This window comes from Strongylocentrotus purpuratus, unplaced genomic scaffold (assembly GCF_000002235.5).
Source record: "Strongylocentrotus purpuratus isolate Spur 01 unplaced genomic scaffold, Spur_5.0 spur5_scaffold_7, whole genome shotgun sequence".
Lineage (NCBI taxonomy): Eukaryota > Metazoa > Echinodermata > Echinoidea > Camarodonta > Strongylocentrotidae > Strongylocentrotus > Strongylocentrotus purpuratus.
This window is the reverse complement of record NW_022145613.1, coordinates 31,134,909-31,151,099: the sequence shown is the minus strand read 5'-3', so window position 1 is coordinate 31,151,099 and position 16,191 is coordinate 31,134,909. Positions and strand designations below refer to the sequence as shown.

Below are 16,191 nucleotides of genomic sequence, written 5' to 3'. Positions count from 1 at the left end.
TGTGGAATATTAATTTGTACCCTTGCATTTATTCCAACAGTTGTTGACTGCGCAAAATGCATTAATAAACCCTGAGTCGACAAACAATTGCAGGAAAAAAAGGAACTGTTAACAGACATAGTCTTGCCAACATTTTCATTCTTAAAGTATTCAGCGAGTTTCAAGTGAATGAAACAATATACCAGGGACTGGGCTGATCCTCATACATCATTGCGTCTATAATGGAAAAGAAGACTTTTGAAACAAACTTGGACAACGTAGGACTGCCTAACCCAAGTGATTTTGAGGTACAATGTTCTTCTTTGAATCGACTTATAAGCCACATTTGAAAGCCAATGGTACAAGGCGATCAATGTGGACATATATTATGTAATGTTAACCACAAACGGCCAGATCAGATTTAGGTTATGGATTGACGAGGAATATTATTTACAATATTCCAATTGTAATTGGATGACGGTGAAGGGCATGTGGCTTTACAAAGATAAGAAGAAGATGAAACAGTAAACCTGGAAAGGGGCTCAAGTTTACCAGAACATGTTCAATGCCCTTTATTGGGTGGGGCCAAATTTGGGTGATGAGTTGGGGGTTAAGAATGGCGAGATTCGTAAATGCCAAAAGGTAGAAGGGGTTGACTCGATGACAATGTTTCCTACAGCAGTAAAAATTGCCAGTACGGCTAACATGGATGCTTGCACCTTTAGGGGGTCACGACGTACTGTGAGGTCCCGACATAGTGGAAATATCTTGCTGTTGTTGTTGTTGTTGTAGAGGTTTTGTGGCCTAGTGGATATGTCACCGGACTGTGGATCACATGAGTCACATTTCGAGTCTCACCGTGACACTAATGTCCTTTAGCAAGACATTAATATACATTTGTCACTCTCCACCCAGGTGTTGAATGAGTACCAGGTTGGATGTGAACGCTAATGTGGTTAGATTGGCATGTGTTCGCTTGTCAAATGGCGGCTGCTTGGAATACTCCCCAGGAAGCGGAACATGTTCACTATCACGTGCGGATAAGCAATTGAATCAAATGACTGATAACAAATGAGTAATAATAACAAAAGGTTTGATACACTTGCACCTGGGTCACATTAATATCGTGTTTTTAATCAATTTCTTTTGCACGTAGGTTTTATTTGCTTCATCTGTCGAAATCTGAAAAAACGCTTAGAAAACTCTTTAGTCCAAATTTTAAAAATATTTATTAGAACAATATTTATTTCACCTTACTACATTTTACATTCTTTTAAGAAGAAAAGAATTGGCTTATTTCAAGAAGGTTTTCACTTTGTATACTTATATGGCTATGATACCAGAAACATGAAATAAAGCTAAGTGAAAAGTTGGCTGAAATTAACTTCTGAAATGTATAAGAAAGTTTCACATGGTTCACGAAATGTAGGTCGGGTGCTATTTTATCTCAATGATATAGGAATATAACTAAAGCATGACAGGTGAAATCAAGATTTCACCTGAGCTTATCAATAAACCCGCATGCTTTCATTAATAGTCGTGTTTATGAAGTTATTATAGCAACTAATTCCTCATATCTCACCGTCCATCGCAATAATAGCTGCGGTTGTGAAAATCACGCGCCTGCATTTAAATATAGGTCCCAGTGACCTTATCAATGCACATTGGCTTAGAGAAGAAGTTCTTGAGTGGGATCAAGAACTTGAATTTTCTAATTTTAGACAGAGTATAGTGTACGCGGGATTACAGGAAACACATGACGGGACTGTATTACCTTGCGGGACATTAAGAGCGCACGGATGCTCCTAAATCATATTGCAGTACATAGGCAGCTATTAAAGCGCACGGATACCGCGCTGCACACGACACAATCCCTCTCAATGTGACCTGCGGTGAGTCAGCGAAGGAATCAAATTGATTGTTCCGGTGCCATAGCTATAATAAATTTCATTTGGCTTTTCGTTGTTTGGTGTATTAAAAACGACGAATGTTTAATACAATCATCCAAGCTGTGATTGTGAAAGTGCAAAAACCTTGGCCCTTTTCCGGTGTCATCCCACAATGTAAATTTAACAATACCTATGAATAATATTATTAGTAAACCAGTGTCACGTTTTCTTTAAATAACTCAAGCTCTACATCAGTTCAAAACTGTGATAAGTTTCTGAAGTAGTTCTTCAAGTTCGAAGTGTCTTGTTCTTTAATAGGACAGACATTCACAAAGAAACAGTTTACTAGATACTTTTAAAGGTCAAGTTCCTTTAATTTAAGAAGATGTATTTATGATTTATTTGTGAACTTTCCCGTACACTTAATGCACAGCAGTGATTAATTTATTATACGCAGTTAACGATATTTTTTGCCACAGCATAATCGCGACAGTGCAAGTCATTACCTATCATTTGTTATTCAAACTCTACTGTGGTTGCTCCCATCATTACTATCATTACCTGAAGGTTCTACTTCATTCTTATACTACTGTTCATGGTTAATAGTGACTGATAATTTATTTTAGCTTTTGATATCCATGTGTGCATACGCGATTGCAGTTTTACAGAAATATCAACCATCCGCAAAGACCAATAGCCTCGCAAATTTTCACAACATTTCACCTTTTTAACATTTGAAAGACCTCTGCCAATGTCAACCAAAGATTTTTTTCTACAGGCAATCTTAAAATCGTCCTCCGGTTTATCTTTTACAAGCTTTTTTGTAATCGTGCGTGCATACATTTTCTAAACGAGATTGTCCGATGCATTCAATTCACCCTCTCCTCCCCTTGCTCTCTGATTCTTTATCTTTCTTTCAGTTGGATTGCTCTTTTCGAAACAGACAGTTTTGAAGGAGAAACATATCGTGGCACGTTTGTCATTTAGTTGTCATTATATCTAAAATTAATTATTTGTATGGTTCTTTTCTTCTTTCTTCCATGCAGTCGGATTGCTGTTTTTCGGAATAGGCAGTTGCCTGTGGGCCATCATGAGAACGGCGTCGCACATCGAGAAGAATGGTGGGCCATGTGGCGCCCGGGGCATCTTCGCCTTCGGGTCGATCCTCAGTGTGGCCTTCACTATGCTGCAGATTTACTACTTCTGGCGGTTCTCCCGCTATTGTATCGTCAGGTGGCAGCCCTTGGCCAAGTGAGTTTAAGAGATTAAAATTGATCCGGGCCCCGTTGCATAATACTTACCATTGATGGTAACTTTGCCATCAATGGCAACTACCATGGTAACAGGGCTCAACAGCCCATCAAAATCAAGGTTTCCATGGTAGTTACCATTGATGGAAAAGTTACCATCCATGGTAAGTTTTGTGCAACAGGGCCCGGTTGTTAGATTGTGCTTTTTGGATCATTAGGAATCTTAATATAACATATATATATATATAGGGGGGATACTGCTGATACATTCTATAATGACATACGAACCAAATCAATAAAGATCTGGTACCTTTGCAAACTATTCACTGAGATTAGTGCAATTCATATATTGTTTCCTATGTTGATTTAGAGGGGAGGGGGCGGGGGCTCCTTTTTGTCCAAAGAGGATAAAATTTCCTACGATTGGAATATTTTGAGCGTCATATAAGTTCATTTCGTTAGTTCAAAATAATCTAGCGTATCTAGGTAATGTTAAAAAGGAGATGTTCCCAACTCTCTCTCTCTCTTTCTATCTTTCACAATGTCAGAATGGCTCTCATGCACCTTTGCGCAAACAACGTCTCAGTATGGGCACGAACCATGATCGAAGAGACATGGGAGGACTTCTTGCTTAAGTACATGAAAGGTACATACGACAAGGGCGCCGGTAAGGGCTACGACAAGGGATCGTCAGGAAAGGGCTACGATACGGGTGGTGCTGCCTACGACCCAACGGGAGCTGGTACGGCGTACGATGCCGGCACTGGCTACACCCCCAGTGGCGGTTCAAACGGCGGCGGGGGTTACAACCCTGGTGGCGGTCCAAGCTACGGAGGAGGTAGTCGGACGCCGGGGTACAGCACAGGAGCCAGGTTGTTGCAGGAGCTGGCAGGGTATACGGCACAAGATCCAGTCCCTGTGTTTGGTGCGTATGGGGACCCTGTGTACGGCTACGGTTACGGAGGTGCAATGGATAACTACGTGAATCCGAATGACGTCATCTGTGAGTAAACCTTCTCACTACCTACCTTATTAACATTATTATTGCTCCTCTAGAAGCTGAAAATGATGACCCTTTAAATTAGTCATTCAAAACATCAATTGACTTTTGGTAATACATGTAAAAAATAATTCTACTCAATAAACGAAATACCTAAAACGGGCAAAAAATGTACGTCGTGGCATCTCATCAAAACTGATGGGTATGTCAATATAATTGATATCATAAAATGACACATTTGGTTACAGTTCAAGATCAAACTCCATGATGCGTATGTGACATCAAACATACCAAATACCTTGGACTTGCCCCATAAAGACCAGATTATCCTATAAGACGATTCTACATTATTTCACTACCCAGATAACGGTACCACATTCGGTGGAGGAAATGGCTCCCTCTCACCGGTTGAGGAGTGTCTGGACGGCAAGTACGACACTGGTCTTGGTCTGGCTACCTACAAAGCTTCTGTGTTCCTGTATTCCTTCACTGTGGAGTACAGTATCATCGGAGCGGCCATGGCTTACGTCATGTGGAAGAACATCGGGAGGAAAGTCCACACCAGCCAAAAACCCACCAACAGTACGGAAATGAGTTTTAGGTAGGTGTGAAGTCAACCGAGATTTTAATGATTGATGCATGTGTGGCATTTGTAGATCCAGGGGCCGACATTACCGGTGCGCTGGAAAATAATTCCGAGAGAAAAAGAAAGCTCCTTCCTATCCCACTCTTGGCTTCCTCACTAAGAAGGCCTAGAGAATTCAAGTGGGATTGATAAAACGAGAAACATGATAATTCTTATAAATATTCGACCCCCCTTCTATGAACAAATTCGGAATCTGCCTCTGTTAATGGTAGTGATGCCTGCTGTTGTTAATTTTGTTTGCATGGTCAGTTGAAACACTGAAAATAGCAAATAATACATATCTGCTGATTAAGTGCTGGTTAACTTCTTTACAGAAGTTGCGAGTTTTCCGCTTCGAGGATTCAATGAGTGCACAGAATGGAAAAGCGAGCTGAAAGAAAATTGGAAAATATTTATAGCATCATTTTCAACCCCACAAAATGACAGCTTAATGGTACAAATTACAGTAACGGAATGGAAAGAATTGATTATACTTTATTTTATGATTTTTAGCAGAGTAAGATAAAACACCCATTAGCAATTCCTTTCCATTCAAATTTGTATTGACAATCCCATCGGACATCTCCCTATATACTTTACGCATCCATACGCTCTATGTACAAAATAAAAGAATAGTGTAAAAACGTTTCCCACCCTCGAGAGTTACAGCTGTCATTTGGATCCATTTTTAGAGTGATTGAATTTTTCAAATAAATATTTCTCGTTATTGTCCCTTCTGCTTTATTCTCTTTATTTATTTTTTAAGTTACTGCAACTTAGTCCCCAAGAGAAAATCATTTATATAAATTAGAGTCCATAAACAAAATACTTAAAGTTCTGATTATGTATACCACTAATGGACATAAATTTACGATGGACAGTTAGTATCAGCTTTAAAATATTGACGATTTGATTCGACTTTCATGATAGAAAAACTCTACTGAATAATTCTGATATTGACATCATATTGTAACAATTTCTTTTGTATTATATAAAGACCAGCCACGCGTCTAAAAAAAGAACCATGAACCTAATATATAACGATAATATATTTTTTGAAGAATTTAAGACTAAATAAAACAATTTTGGTTTTTTCTTTCCATCAGTAACTTTGGAAAGAGTCGTGTAACAGTCAATTTGGACATTAAATTTTCATACATGTTCTTATACAATGGTTACGGCTGTATCACTTTAGCTTGTATGAGTATACCTCGAATAGCAGCACAGAGTGCGTCCAATATCCTTTTTTTTCCTCACAAATCACTGAAATACAATACCTCGAAAGAAAAAAAGGGGTGATTGCAATAGTAAAGAACAGTGTAGCAATGTAAAAATCGTTCCCCACATTTATTATTAACTTTACAATCAACATAATGAAAATAATAGGCCTAATCATAATTAGATCAATTTATATAGCGCAGCTACTATGTAAATTTACTTTACTCTGCTAAATATTATCTTAAAATCGATATAATTCACTGTAAGGTGGAATTAATTGTAGCAAAAATGAAGAAACAGTACATTGTTAAAAAACTGTTTTTAAAACCGCTTTTCGTGTTACCTTTCTATGTTATATTACCCTAGTTTATGATTTATATTTATATTACGTCCTCAGCTACAATATATAATTTCCATTAAGTTATTGTTATAATCATTTTAAGTACGTCATTGGTTATTTATAGTTTCGAGTGCGGTCTGCTCCTGGGTGTCCTCTGCACGATGTGTGGCGTTATCATCCTCATCCTCAACATCATCTATCTCGGTGACCCCGAGAAATCGAAAGAGAGCTTCGTCAGTATCCATGGTTACCGAATCTTTCTCAATTTCGTCTCGATATTGGGATGTATACTCGCTTTCATTGGAATACACAGAGGCGGTTGGCAGGTAAGATTTAGATGAGTATTCGCATGCCCGTTGCACATGAATGAGGAGTCGGTTCAATTGGGTTATCAGGGACTTTTAGATTCGCACGAAGACAATGTGGATTGCTACGGTCGACGTCCTTTTAATGCACTGCCTTGAATGGACGTCACACGTATCAGTCCACGCAAATCTAAAAGTCCCTATTACCTGCGCTAACCAAACCTGTGAAGTCCATTATTCCACACATCATTAATTTAACGCTATGGGTGCATTGTTCATCTCGCAATCACTTTTGGACGATGTCACCCGCACACGATGCGTCAGCTAGAGACCGGACCAGAGAGATCGAGTGTTCCGTCTGGCTTATGACGCCTCGTATTAAACGGCCGTTTCACCGCTGTTATACTAGTTGTCATTTGCTGATGTGCGATAAAACTATAGCGACTGGCACTGTCTCTGTGAAAGTGATATCGTTTGAAATAAACATTGCACACTTTACTTTGAATTATTAGAGTGTGAATTAATGACCTTTATATACCTCAATTTAAAAATCGAGCCATTTGATTGGTCGAAATTGGGGACGTGATTTTAGCCATTCCCGTAGGGCACTTTTCAAAAGACTATTGACCGGTTTTGGCATGTTAATCTCAATGGGAAGGATTTTAGCACACCAACTCGAGTGGTGCGCAATCAGACACCCCATTAAGACTAGGTCTCGATAGCGTAAACAAACTTGATTACCATGATTGGTAAGTCGCACATGTATTCATGTAAGTTATAATGACTGCTTTGATATTCGAGGCATAGTTGTTTTTATAGGCTCTCGGGGAGGTTACATCGTGCTATCACCCCTCGGAACGCTTCGGGGCGATCTAACCTCCCCTTGAGCGTATAAAAACAACTATGTCTCTCATAGTAGTCATTATTACTATATTACAGGCTTGATTACCGGAGGTAATGATTGCGTTATTGACACATCGGGTGCAACGGGTAAAACGCATTACTTTGCAATCACGGTTAAAATTACTTTAATTGATATGAAACTGTGATTTAATTTACATCTCAGAGGAGTATGAATGGGACTTTTTGATTATTTGATCATTAATACATTAATATAGCTTTCTATATACCGGTAGTTTTATAGAATTTTCTTGATTTTCTTATTCCAGTAATGGGATAAGATATATTAATCGAATTTGTCGATCATTCATATTGCTCCGGTTGTCTCATTTTTGCTCGCTGGACGTATATAGCAGACGACAATTGGCAGATTAGACGTCACTTGGTAGTGAATTTGTATGTGAGATTGCTTTGCTTAATATAAAATACAAGAACATTTTCCATATCTTTAAACTATCGCTGATATCTGATAATTAAACAGTTATTAAATTAAACCTACCAAACTACATAATACAATGAAATACCTGACTTAAAATAGGGGAGTTTGATATGGTGCACAATTGTACCCCTCTGTAAATAATCGAAAAGTCCATGGTGATCATGAATATTCATGTGTTTGCTTACCTCGGCAAAATGTTTGCTTTTACTAAATGGAAAAATGACGGTGGGGGTTGGATGAAATGGACATAATGAACCAAGCAGAAGTGATCTATGATAATTCATGCTTCTTATCCTTCGTGTGCTTGACATATAATCTTGCAATCGCCTGGCAAATTGAGTCCAAAGTTCGACTTGTTGTACATGTGTTATATAGTCAATGACAGGCTTGCAACCTATTTTGATCAAATTACGGTGGGTGAACTTTCAAAAGTCAATGGGACATGAGGGTTCCAATGAAAGAGCTAGTGATAACATACGTCGGGGTGGATGTGCTTTTCGTTTAAACAAAACAAGATTTTTTAACGATTTGGGGGGTAAAAGTCCATAGGCTAATTAACGTACATGTTAGGCAGCTGGACTGTGCCGATAGGGGGCGTTCTCAAATGGGACTAAACGGAGCTATATGTTCCCTCCATTAGTTTGTTTAAAACTGTACAATTAAAATGTTTTCCTTTAAAGAGTTCATTTTAGACGAAAGATGAAAATATTTGGTGGCCTTTTACTCGTTACAGACGGATCACAGCGCTGGACCTGCACATCGAGTGGACGCAGCGCTGCTATGGATGTGTGTGACTGGGGTGTTCCTGCAGGGTATCTACACCTTTGTAGCCTCTGCCTCTTCCATGGGCGTGTCCGAACACGCAGGGCTCATCTGGGTGGATGAGACTACGCATTTGATCCAGACCGTCATGCAGGTGAGAAACTTTAGGGGAAAAAAATCTTCATCGGGACGTAAATAAATGGTACACTTTAATTGTATAGGGCCCCGTCTTACAAAGTGTTGATATCCATGGCAACTTATTTGCGATTGATATCAATCACAGCTTTGTACATAAGAGATAGGAGACTGCAAACTTGCGATTGACTGGAGGACTTCCGATTGATATGGATCGATCGTAATCTTTGTATTAGACGGGGCCCAGGAGTGGAAATGTGCTATTTATGATTCATTTTAAAGATCACTTCATTTTGGAGTGAAAAATCCACATTCAAAATAGTGAAATCTACTCTCAAAAGCGTATTTCAATAAATACCTTGAAATGAATTTAAACCGTACATTGGTGATCACTCTAAACTCCTAATTAGATGTCCACTCTGTATTAAGAGAGTACGGTCTTATTACATATAGGGTAGCCTTATCAGTACTAATACGCTCTCCTGTCGGCTCTGTAATTACTAATTCTCTAGCAAAGATGTGAGCACCGAGCAATGATCAGATTAAGACCTCTTGTATGAGAGCTAAGACAAGAAATAGTTGAAAGTTATTGACCTTTTAGGCTGAAATTTGTGTTTTGAAACCAGTTACCGTCCCAGTCTATTATGGAAAGGCTGTGTATAACTCCAAAATATATAACAGATTGAGATAATAAGCTGAATATGCGTTTCTCTTCCCCAATTCCTTATCACTTCATTTTACCTTATCCAGGTGCTTCTAATTTTGGACGCCATGCATCGCAAGCCGCCTGAAGACTTCAAGCAGACCCGCACCAAGCAGATTATCATGTTCCTTCTCGTCTGCAACATCACCTGGTGGTTGGTCAACACGTACGAGCTCAAAGGTGGCTACGACCTCTTCGCCCTCGAGAACAACTACTACGGCGCCACCGCCTGGTATGTCATCGTCCACATCGCCGCCCCACTCAAGATCCTCTTCCGATTCCACTCCACCGCCTGCTTCTTCGAGATCTGGAGCACCAAGGGGGTAGATTCCAACAATGGACATTAATCCTTGATGGGCTGATCATTCGCCGATCATGGTATATGGTTGATTCCAGTGCCATTGATTAGGAGAGTTTGGCCAACCCGGTTCGACACGGGCACGATATTGCGAATACTGCTTTGTTCGGCAAGCACAGAACAAAAAAATATACGCCACGTTGTAACGTACTGAAACCAAGTTGGCCAAACTCTATGTATAGATGGCTCTGGTAGGTCCTTCATGGAGATGAAAAGCTCTCAACAGAGGGCGGACACTGATGGATTTTTTAAATCGAAAGATTAGGCCTATCCTTTGACTGCTGTTCTTGAGTTGTTGGAACATAACTTAATGGACTGCTTTATAATTTCGTTGGTTTCGTGTGAATGGACACCCAAACACAGGCAATAGATCATTTACTAACATATTTAAATGTTATGTACACACTCTCTCTCTCTGTGCAAAGGTTACTCTTGAGGACTCGAATGATTACCATGCTTTCCCAACACAGCAACAACCATAGCGTATTGAGATTGATAGTCGTAAAACGAGCGGTCGTATGCACCCAAAGTTAAGTCAATGGAGCTCCAACTAGAGTTTCCTCCCACATACAACCTCTATGGGAGAGAACTATATCAGCGCTCCATTTGTTAACCTTGAGTGCGTACGCATGTGCATGTCACAACTATCTCTCCAATACGCTATGGAAACAACTAATGATGCAGGATAGATTCTTTCAATACAAATACAGATCAGAAAGAACAGTTGAATTTACTAATTCGACATTTAGTATCCTTGGGAAACGTATTATTTAATTTGAATACATTAGTAAACATTGTTGTTGTTCTGGTGACACATTTCTACGTTTTCTCTATGAATTTTAATGCATTTGTCATGAAAGTGTATGAAATTTTTTTCGCAAGACCTATAACTATGACATACCCTGATAGGCTGAATTGTGAAGGGGATATTGTTTGACATTGTTCTTTGATGAGCCTTGTGACAAATGAAATGAACCTATATCTGCGTTCTTTCTTGTCGAATTATCAATGTTCGTAATCTGCGTGAAAGCTGTTGCTTTCTGTTGATTAATATGTAGGGTTGTGCATTAGAGTTTTGTTTCATTTTCCTCGAAGGAAATAATTTCTTAATATGTTGCCCATGTTTTAATTATGATCGCATAACTTTCATTTATGTAAAACTTTTCATATGAATAATTATTCATTGTTTATTAAGCAATGTGCAATGAATTTGTTCTATTCAACTTATGTGCAATATCTCATACTTTGTATTATCTTCAGTATGATTTCTCATACTTGCTGTCGCAGGCTGTATTTTTGAAAACTCTTTTCACAATGTTCGTTGTTTATAATTATGAAGGTACGTTTTGTCTATATGTGAAAATATTGATGGTAATGTCGCTCGATGCTCGTTTTGTAAGTATATTATTAAGCCAACATTGTAGAGAAAGACATATCCCGGTGATATATATATATGCCATGCGGGAGTCATGGTTGATTTATACTATCTCTTCTTGAGGCTTGTTCACACATGACTCGATTTTACCGCCGCGATATACTGCGTCATATGCGAACGGAGTGAGCCTTTGAGGCTGTGACTTGTATGACGCTCACCTAATCAATGAGAAAATGTGTAGTTCAACAAATGTACATGTATTACGCATTTTAGATAACATTTTGACACGATGGTCAAATTACTTGATTTTCTAAAGGTATTCTCTGAGAATGTAAGTAAAAAGAAACATCCATGAATGTTTCGATAAATAATTTAATGCTTAGTAAGGGTTTCCATAAACTTGTCACTTTAGTAATAGATCGTCATTATAACATATCGAAGTAGGACAGTTATTCGCAGAATACCTATTTTTCAAGAGCATAATTGCACCTCACATATGCAAAATATGTCTTTTATTTTAATGCTAACGTACGATACATTTTGTTCATGGTTTGTGTATATACCAATGAAAATAAGACAACATATAGAAATGGATATTGATTTCGTAAAATGTGTTTATTTTTAACAAGATCTAAGTTATATTCTTATTCGTACAATTGAGAATATAATTACTTTGGTGTAAACAGGGTAAAACGTTAATAAAATATCACCGTTGGATTCAAATAAAAAATACACCATTAACCCTTTAAAACACGACGATATGAAATATGAATATAATGAGATGGAAGAAATGCATATATTGTTGTCACGTTTACATGCAATTAGAAACAAATATATGTTTCATGCAAGGTCCAACGTAGCTATGCAAATGTGGCTACACAAGTATATAATATATATATATTATTTTTTGTAACAAAATCTAATGAAAATAATGATAGTTATTGTGTAATGGCAGCGATGGACATTGGATTCATCATACATAGTGTATCTTTGAAGATATAACTATATACATCAGTTTGAACCACACATGGGATACAATCCAAAGACTGGCCCAGGATCGGAAAGAGTGGAAGACTTTTGTTGCTGCCCTATGTGCCAGGAGGCATAATGGGCAGTAAGTAAGTAAAGTAAGTACATCAGTTTGTATAGATTTTCTGGCGGGTTTTGCAATACAATTTGAATAGTAAATGAATACAAGATGAGTGTATATGCACAGATATGCAAAGATGAGTCTAGAATGTCATGAATGCCTGTTTATATGCAATATTCAACATGTCTCTTATTTTTTATTATCTGCTGTCAAATACATTTTCATGCTCGAATCGAATCTTGATTTGTCTTCTTTTTTCTTTTGTGTGTGTACACCAAAATGGTGTAGCCAGTGGCACGGGGGCACATTTTTCTTGAATCGAATTGCAATTTATTTTTGTTAATTCATTATTTAAGGGGTGGTGCATCTATCCTTGCATCGAATTAAGTTTAATACAATCAGGCAGATTAGAAGAACAGAATTAACTCAAAGGATACAAAATTTATTTAACAACCGTGAAAAGCAATCACAAAGTGGCATCAAAAGGCACTAGGAAAGTTCTTTTAAACGTATTATTCAATTCCTATATTCGATATATTATAATTTTCATGTCCTTTTTATTGTTATTCATATTTCATTTTCTAAGGTTGCTCTTTACAAAACTACTTCTAGTATAAGGCTTTTTTAACATTATTACTGCTGCTGTTGCTGCTACTACAACTACTACTGCTACTACTACTGCTACTACTACTACTACTACTACTACTACTAATGCTGGTGCTTATGACTACTACTACTACTAATGCTACTTTTACTACTTCTGTTACTACCATTTCTATCGCTATTACTATTACAATTCTCCTGCAAATAATACAAGTATTACTCCTTTTACCACTTACATCAGTACTACTTATTCTATTCCTACTATAATATTACTACTACTTCTGCTGCTCATGCTACTTCTACTACTACAATTAATAACACTAATACCACTTATACGAGCACTACTACTTAGAGAAATAGCAGGATATTAACAACCATTGTTCTAAGTACTTTCCCTTTAAAATAAGCGTGGTCGGTCTTGATCCGAATAATCAATTTGATGAAATCTATCAAATGATCCGTCATTGATTTGCTCGATACGCGACTCACATCGTTCATCGTCAATGCGTCGCTGGCAGAAGAAAAACAGAAAGCAAGTCACTGTAGTGTCGGTCCTGCAGACGAAGTCGGCTCGGAGTCCATCGGTCTGCTGGTTGCACCAGAAACCGAAGAGAAAACATTTTTCGTGTTGGATGAGATCTTTTCGTTGACTTCCGTGCCGCTCGGTGTATTTCCTGACCTGGATAAGGCCTGAGAAGTACAATACTTCGTCTGTTAACTGCTTATGGTCAAGGTAGTTTTCTGTCTTCTTCCCTGCCACGATGTGCTAAGATAACAACAACAAAAGCGAAATAAGATGGTAAATGAATTCAAGTGAGTACGAAAAATCAAATATACACCAACAGCAACAAAATGTTGAAGAGGGAAAGTGTGTGTGTGTGTGTGTGTGTGCGCGCGTGTGTGTGCGTGTGCGTGTGTGCGTGCGTGTGTGCGGGTGTGTGTGAATGAGGCGATGATGAAAGGGATGTTATGTGTGTTTTAAAGTTCGGGTTAGTGTGTGTGCGGGTGTGTGCGGACGTGTGTGGTTGTGTGTATATATCCATGCATGGCAAAATTGGGGAGGAAAAGAGTTTGAGCAAAGGCAAAAAAGTTCGAAATCTACCCATGTACGGGCATCCGTCACTTAATATTGGGCTTGTTTCTTACATTTCGATGACGATATCACACCTAAAAGCTATACTTTATCTTTAACAAAATAGACCGGTTGACACCATTGTAATAAAGTGCCCCATGTTTTTCTCGCTCACTTTATAAAGTAGAAATTTGTCATTCGGGTAAGGAGCGTCACATTCCAATCTCAATCACATTATGCCTATTTACGCCATATGGTTCTACTTATTTTGGTTTATTAAATTGAGGGAAAGAAAAAATTGTATTGGTGACAATTGTCTTTCTTCTTGATTCAGAACAGGAAATTTTAATATTTTTCTCATCCACCAAAATAAAAATATAAAGGGGAGGGGGAAGGGTTATAATTATAAATTGGTAATATTTGTTTTCTATGAAGGGTTGGGGGTCAGTTTGAAGTGCAGTGAGGTTAACTTTTGTTTTGGACTTGCTCTGCTTTTATATATTCCTCTCATCGGATAATAATGATAAATTAATGCAAATCCTCCGGAGTAAACTTCTATTGATACTATTTCGTTGAATAAATCCTGGTAATACTGCGCATGTGTCACTCCAGTGACGGCAGCATGTATTTATAATGGAAGCGACTGATACACAAAAAAATTAACTACATGAATATAAAGGATAAAGGAATAGATAGGCACAGTGCGCATGCGTTTTGGGGTGATATTCGAGCCTTCAAATTATGCTTTAAAGTTCTTTAACATGAATATATGAACATAGGGGAGAAATTGCATTCCGTTAGTTGCGTTTTTGCCACAAACAGTTGGATAACAGAATTGGTTCGTCGCTTCGTTTCATAAAACTAAAGGAAATATTTAACAAAACTTATTGGTGTTTTCACTGCTCTTGATGTCAGAATTCTACGTTTCCCGCTCTAAGTGATATTTTCGAAAACAAGATAAGGAAATTGAAGAAGGTGGTAAGTAAAAGTATCAAATATCATTATCATTTGGGAAATAGACCATTTAATATGCAAATCTTTGTTAAGGGCCTCGTACTACACTTTCGCTCATAATGTTGGAATATTTTGTTTTACCCCAATTTATGGAATTATTTAAAAAATAATTTAAAAATACTAGATCTAGATAATAGTATACATTCTCAGATTTTTTTGAATAATAATTTTACAATGTGTGTTTTACGTGACTGCTAAAGCATGTGTATGCTACTATGCTTATCAACTAGGGGACCTACGCCATTAAGTCATAAATGACAGTAATGAGGATTAATGCCCCACAAAAAGGCACCAATATAGCACATCGACACGGTTTGGATTATTATTATTATTATTATTATTATTATTATTATTATTATTATTATTATTATTATTATTATTATTATTATTACTTATTCGGCAAAACAAAAGTGTATACAGAGGATTACATAGAGGAACAAATCATACAAAACAAAGGATGAAAATCATCGTGATTCCCATGAGCATTTACAAGTTGCCTGGAATGGGGTAGGCAAACTAAATCACCGAAACCGTGAAGGTCCCCCCATTTGATCATGGGGCCTCACAGTTACGAGGTCATTGCTTTGTCACTAGCCCCCGCTGCGTACAGTCACGCTTCAGTGACAAAACAATGGCCTCGTAACTGTGAGGCCCCAGGATCAAAACCGTATCGATGTGCTATATTAGTGCCCTTTTGTGGGGCATTAATCCTCATTACTGTCATTCATGACTTAAGGGCGCAGGTCCCCTAGTTGATAAGCATAGTAGCATACACATGCTTTAGCAGTCACGCAAAACACACATTGTAAAATTATTATTCAATAAAATCTGAGAATGTATACTATTATCTAGATCTATTATTTTTTAATTATTTTTAAAATAATTCCATAAATTGGGGTAAAACAAAAATATTCCAACTTTATGAGCGAAAGTGTAAACAAACTGAAGACAAATTAATTGTTAGATGCTGCTTGTAAGTGTCGGCTTGCATGGTGATGTAGATAACAGTAGGTTTGCGGTTACACCATGTGTGTGAGAGAGAGAGAGGTTTGAGGAGTCCTGAAAAGGACTCTGACTCGGTAATCTTTCTTGGAGGAGTGTAGTCCTGAAAAGGACTGTTTGTTATCTTTCTTA

At 37.8% G+C, this 16,191-nt stretch overlaps 1 protein-coding gene across 4 annotated transcripts in view; it reads left to right on the top strand.

Moving 5' to 3' along the window:
* Positions 1-12,605, top strand: part of LOC579173 — a 45,475-nt gene extending 32,870 nt beyond the window's left edge. For all 4 annotated transcript variants that reach the window (XM_779303.5, XM_011666177.2, XM_003723435.3 and 1 more), the window contains exons 4-9: positions 2,915-3,119; positions 3,667-4,121; positions 4,482-4,719; positions 6,426-6,627; positions 8,679-8,861; positions 9,593-12,605. In XM_779303.5, the coding sequence (XP_784396.3) occupies positions 2,915-3,119; positions 3,667-4,121; positions 4,482-4,719; positions 6,426-6,627; positions 8,679-8,861; positions 9,593-9,892 (1,583 nt within the window). In that variant the 3' untranslated portion in view covers positions 9,893-12,605. The remainder of the gene's footprint in view (positions 1-2,914; positions 3,120-3,666; positions 4,122-4,481; positions 4,720-6,425; positions 6,628-8,678; positions 8,862-9,592) is intronic.
* Positions 12,606-16,191: the final 3,586 nt, after the last annotated feature.